Here is a 6467-nt window from a genome sequence, read left to right as displayed (position 1 = left end):
CCAGTCCACCCTTATACAGAGCGCAGCTAATATCTGCATTCCGCTCATGAGCTGTGAGGCGGCTCGGAGAGCGCAGACCTTGTGCAGGCTTGATCTAATACCTATACGGTTTCAAAACACGTTGCATTATTCGTTAGATTTGTTTAACAAGTGATTAAGATGATTTTACTGTTGTCCATATGAAAAAAAGAAACTGTTCTCAAAGTGTGTGTAATTATTTTTTCGGCAAAAGCATATTTTAATGGCTTCTTCGATGGACTAAGTAACAGCAGGAAGCATTTTACGATGTTTCCTGCAAATTGCCTGCCTGACCTGATCAATTGATCAATTGCAGAACAACGATATTATATATATATATATATATATAAATTTTAACCCTAATCAACTATAAAAGTTTTGCACACAAATTATCTGTAACCTTCTTTTTTAAATGCTGTATGATTTTTTCAGGGTCATAATTTATCCTATTTTTATCAACGTTTAAAAGTTTACATTTCTCCTGGTCTGTTTTCTAACTAACACGGAAACCTTCTAAGGAACAACCCCACACAATGCAAATTTTCTTTTGTTACATTTTTCTATATTTATTGTCACTCTATTGGATCATGTCTTGTCCTATGGCACTTTTGATTATTTAGAAGTATGTTTATGAAGGGTACCGTCTTTCCCGGGGGTCAAGGCGGTCGTAGCGTGGTGCCGACCACACTACCTCATTCTAGTGCTGAGGTAAAGAAAGCGTGGGGCTCTACCTCCATGCTTCCCAAGTGTCTTCACCACATAGGCTCTAGGGCTATTTTCACACTACATTAATTCCCTAAACTAATCCATACACAAAGTCAATTCACTATCAAAGGTCTAAGAGAATGCGCTACCACTAAGACTAAGCAAAGGCACTTACTACCCTTTGTCTAAAGCACAAGAATGACTTCGATTGGTATAAATGTGGAGTGTTGGTTTGGAAATTCTTACAAGAGGACATGGGAATAATAAATCTAGTTATTTAAAACAATTTGTTATATAAATTGTTGTAATATTATTCTACTACTGGAAAAAAAAAAAAACAGTTCTTTTAACACATAGAATGAAACAAATGCATATCAGTACTATCAGAATGACTAGAATCAGTTCCATAAAAATATCACATTTAATTATAATTAATAATTATTGGTATTTCTAAATTCTCGAGTGAGAATTTCTAGAAGCTGCCTTCAAAATCGTCCAGTAATTCCGCTAAGCCGTCAGGATGGTTTCCAGGATTTCTGCATCCCTGTAAATAAATATAGTAATATATTACAAATGTATCCCAACGTTTAGTTTTTATGTTACAAATTCAGAAGTAGACTTTAGAGTATTCCATCCTGTCTTGGAACTTAAGACTTTTAACGTTTAGGAACTACATACAGCTTTCATGATTAGGTCAAATTAGTACGAACTGAAGGATCACCTACTTTGTTATGCTTCTACAGAGTGTCTGGTTTAAGCCGTTCATTTTTGTTTATACAGCCCAAATATCAGCCCAGACATGTGGGAGGTAATCAGTGGTTTCGCAGACAGAATCAGGGTTTGTATTAGCGTTCGTATGAATGCTTTCGTATGATTATTTTGTTAAACATGTGGAGTCATTTGTTAATTATGATATGATATGATATGATATGATATGATATGATATGATATGATATGATATGATATGATATGATATGATATGATATGATATGATATGATATGATATGATATGATATGATATGATATGATATGATATGATATGATATGATATGATATGATATGATATGATATGATATGATATGATATGATATGATATGATATGATATGATATGATATGATATGATATGATATGATATGATATGATATGATATGATATGATATGATATGATATGACATGACATGATATACTCGTATTTATTCCACCAGCTTACATCGGTCGTGATGGTCCTTCACATTTCTGCATACAGTGCCATCACTCCCTTGGCTACATAATATTCTGCTTACGCTTTTCTAAACATCCGTCTATTACATATAAATGACCCTGATCACTTTTCTATCACGTCACTCACCTCTGATTCCCTCCCTTTCTTTATTAACCCTTCCCTTTCCTAGTAATCTAACTTATTCTTACTAATCTCATTTAACTAAACAATCACTTCTCTCAATCTCTTATTAATTGTTCCCAACATTGTTTACATTAGTTGAACTGTTTCCATAGTTGTTAACTTATTTATTCATTTGAATTACTAACGTTCACTGACCACTCATTCCCATTAATCTAATCTGTATATTTTCAGGCGAAGTAGTTTCTACAGTTTCATTAGGCCTACAATTCCATTCCCACTTTCTTTATTATATTAATTGTATCATTACTTACTTATTATCACTCTCTGGGTATTACTTGTATCTTATCCTTTTTCACTATTATTCCCTTGCCTTACCGTCTTTTCTGTCACTATCATTCTTTTCACTTTATCACTTTCCTAAGTTTTGTCACTTATGAACCAACCTCTTAAGTTGTAACTTTTCTGCCCCTTACTTCTTCCCACTGACATACCTCTATTCGGTGTCGCTAATGTTACTTCATCCCTTCCCATTTGTTAATTATTATCTATTTTCATTCGGCTTTCCAACGTGTTCTACAGCCGCATTTATCATTGGATAGTGTTTTATTGAGTCATTTACTCTTCTTATAGTCCCGATATTAAAGTAGCTCTAACTAGAACGTTCTACAATAACCTGGAGTTCGAAATTAGACAGTACGTAAGGAAAAACCGGGGATCGAACTCTCAGAGGCAATAAAAATATTCATAGAACCCATTACTCTAGCTGAGATCCATGAACTCTCTTGAGAGGTCCGCGTATTAGAATTGAATGTTTTATTCCTGAAACGCATCGTATGAATCAATATATTAATCAGTCCACCCGTCTATGTTTATTTATTATTTAGCTGTTTTCAATCATTATTGAAGCTAAAATAGAAGCACTGCGAGTTAGATAATTTCAATGATGAAAAAGTACCCACCCCTAGTCGTGTTGTGCGTGATGTCTAAAACAATTTATGAACGTCTTGAGTCAGACACTCTGTATATTTCAAACAACTGGGCTCAGCTGTTTCATTTCCATACAATACCCAAAAATCTACTTCTGCACACAATTGTTATCAAAGCTTAACGACTCATATAATTATGTATTATTTTCTCTTGATCTTCTATAATAACCAAATATCTATGTAAACAGTAAGATTAAGATTATTGAATAATAATAATTATATTATAGTTGTAATAATATACTCTATATTCATCTGGGTTTAGGTTTATTCCACTTAAAAGTCCTTATTTTTGAGAGGCAAAGATGTTTCATCATTTTTTGTAATGCATATTGTAGGCGATTGTTTGTTTGCGACAAGAAGGTCCGACGAATATGACTAGCGATGATCGTCCTATTGCCTCTACTATAAATGAATCTGTGCGTTTCTTTGCGACGTTAAGCGCTGGCGATCAACGTTCTAGATACAGTAGATTCCAATTCATATTTGAAAGCAAAATATAGCCCATGGATTAGGACCGTTACACACTTGAAGAGATCTCGCTAGCGAGAAAGAGGCGAAGAGCCCTCTTCCACACACTTAGCGAGTTCTTGCTATGATCGTCTATGCACTGCCTTCATGCAGAGAGTATTTTTCTGATTGTAGTAAGCACTCGTTGGTGGAAAAAGTGCAGGATATGGTATATTGTCGTACTTTACAAATGATGTACGAAGGCCAGTATGTTGAATCTGAATCTTCAGATGATGAAGTTATATGAATATATTTTGTTAATGAAAGGAAAATGTTTTCATGGTTTTTATTTAATATTATCGCAAGGATTCCCATGGGATTTTTAGTATCACAAAAACGTTTTCATGATTTTTATTTTTGTAGTATCGTAAAACGTTTCCAAGGACTTTATTTTTATAGCATCTCGAAACGTTTCCCCGGTTTTTATTTTTACAGAATCGCAAAACATTTCCATGGTTTTCATTATCATAGTATCGCAAAACATTTCCATAGATTTTACTTTTATAATACTATCGCAAAAAGTTTCCATCGACTTTATTTTTATTCTATCTCAAAACGTTTCCATGGCTTTTATTTTTATAGTATCTTAAAACGTTTCCCTGGTTTTTCGTTTTCATAGCAGAACGTTTCCATGGTTTCTTATTTTTATAATATCGCAAAGCGTTTCGCGTGTTTTTATGTTTATATTATCATAAAATATTTCTATGGTTCTTATTTTTATAGTATCTAAAAGTTTACATTGTATTTATTTTTACAGTATCTAAAAATATTTCTATTGATTTTATTTTTATAGTATCCCAGAACGTTTCTAAGATTTTTATTTTTATAATACTGTATTACAAAATATTTTCATGGTGTTTATTTTCATAGTATCGCAAAACGCTTTCATGTATTTCATTTTTATTATATCTGAAAAAGTTTCCATGGTTTTTATTTTTATAGTACCTCAAACGTTTCTATGGTTTTTATTTCCATAATATCGCAAAACATTTTCATGGATTCTATTTTTATATTATCTCAAAACTTTCCCATGGTTTTTATTTTTATATCTTAAAACGTTTCCATTATTTTTATTTTCATAGTACCTGTATCTCTAAACATTTTCATGATTTAAATTTTTTAAAATGTTTCCACGAATTTCATTGTTATAGTAACTCAAAACGTTTCTATGGTTGTTATTTTTATAGTAATTCAAAACATTTCTATGATTTTTATTTTTATAGTACCGCAAAACTTTCTGTGACTTTTATAATAGTAACGCAAAATGCTTCCATGAATTTAATTTTTTATCTACTAACGTTGAGAAAGTAGGCCATTATTTGACACTCTTGTACTGAAAAACTTTGCCTTTATAATTGAATAAACTGGGAAACACGTTGCTATGTTAGTTTATTTAGCAACGTGTTATGAAGCATTTTATAACGAATTATTACCATAGCAACAATACAGCAGACCAGGACCTCCTATATTACCGGACCTGACAATGGCATCCAAGATGGCGGCCAGAAGAGGGCTTTCGTAGATTGCAGCCTATATCTTTTTATATATGAATATTGGCAATTGACCAATTAACTCTTGTAAAATTCAGATTTGTGAGGAAATAGAAGGCAGTAATATAATACCGAATAGCTGCTACTTCAGGATTTAGGAAATCTTACCTGGATTATACAAATCGATTTCATCAGCAACTGGAAATTATATAATATGGAGTTCTGTCTTCCTAGTCACTAAACTTTGTCACTGTATTCACTGAGATTGGTTGAAAATAAAGCTAGCTATTCATTACGTACAGTTTAACACTGTGCCCACTGATGCTGATTTAAAATGAAATGGCACTATTCACTGTAATTTCTCACTGTATCCACTGATGCTGATTCAGAATGAAATGGCACTATTCACTGTAGTTTCCCACTTTATCCACTGATACTGATTCAGAATGAAATGACACTATTCACTGTAATATCTCACTGTATCCACTGATGCTGATTCAGAAAGAAATGGCACTATTCACTGTAGTTTCCCACTTTATCCACTGATACTGATTCAGAATGAAATGGCACTATTCACTGTAATTTCTCACTGTATCCACTGATGCTGATTCAGAATGAAATGACACTATTCACTGTAGTTTCTCACTGTATTCACTGATGCTGATTCAGAATGAAATGACGCTATTCACTGTAGTTTCTCACTATTCACTCATGCTGATTCAGAATGAAATGACACTATTCACTGTAATTTCTCACTGTATCCACTGATGCTGATTCAGAATGAAATGACACTATTCACTGTAATTTCTCACTATATTCAATGATGTTGATTCAGAATGAAATGACACTATTCACTATAATTTCTCATTGTATCCACTAATGCTGATTCAGAATGAAATGACACTATTCACGGTAGTTTCTCACTATATCCACTGATGTTGATTCAGAATGAAATGACACTATTCACTGTAGTTTCTCACTATATCCACTGATGTTTCTCACTATATCCACTGATGTTGATTCAGAATGAAATGACACTATTCACTGTAGTTTCTCACTATAACCACTGATGTTGATTCAGAATGAAATGACACTAACTTATTCACTATAGCTTATCACTGTAATATCCACTTATATATACACAAGGGATTACATAGGCTGTACAACTAAAAAGGATGAGGAATTCACAGCTTGGAGAGCACAGCAGCCTATTTTTTGAACTTGGAACACTTTCGATGGGTTTTATTTTTGTCTTTCAATGTATGCTTTTCATTTTGAACCTTGCAGTAATAATTAATAAATATGTTGGCCAATACTTGCTGCACTTCACTTAAAGTCATTTCACACACATTACATCAAAATCTGTGGTATTTAATTCAAAGAAAGCCATTGCTAAATTGATGTCAAGCTTCCTC

General features: G+C 32.9%; 1 protein-coding gene across 1 annotated transcript in view; it reads right to left on the bottom strand.

Moving 5' to 3' along the window:
* Positions 1-1026: 1026 nt before the first annotated feature.
* Positions 1027-6467, bottom strand: part of LOC138700436 (uncharacterized) — a 111773-nt gene continuing 106332 nt past the window's right edge. The window contains exon 3 of the mRNA XM_069827053.1: positions 1027-1267. Within this exon, the coding sequence (XP_069683154.1) occupies positions 1196-1267 (72 nt within the window). The 3' untranslated portion in view covers positions 1027-1195. The remainder of the gene's footprint in view (positions 1268-6467) is intronic.

This window comes from Periplaneta americana, chromosome 5 (assembly GCF_040183065.1).
Source record: "Periplaneta americana isolate PAMFEO1 chromosome 5, P.americana_PAMFEO1_priV1, whole genome shotgun sequence".
NCBI lineage: Eukaryota > Metazoa > Arthropoda > Insecta > Blattodea > Blattidae > Periplaneta > Periplaneta americana.
Note: the sequence above shows the minus strand (reverse complement) of the source record. Positions and strands in the feature narration are given on the sequence as shown.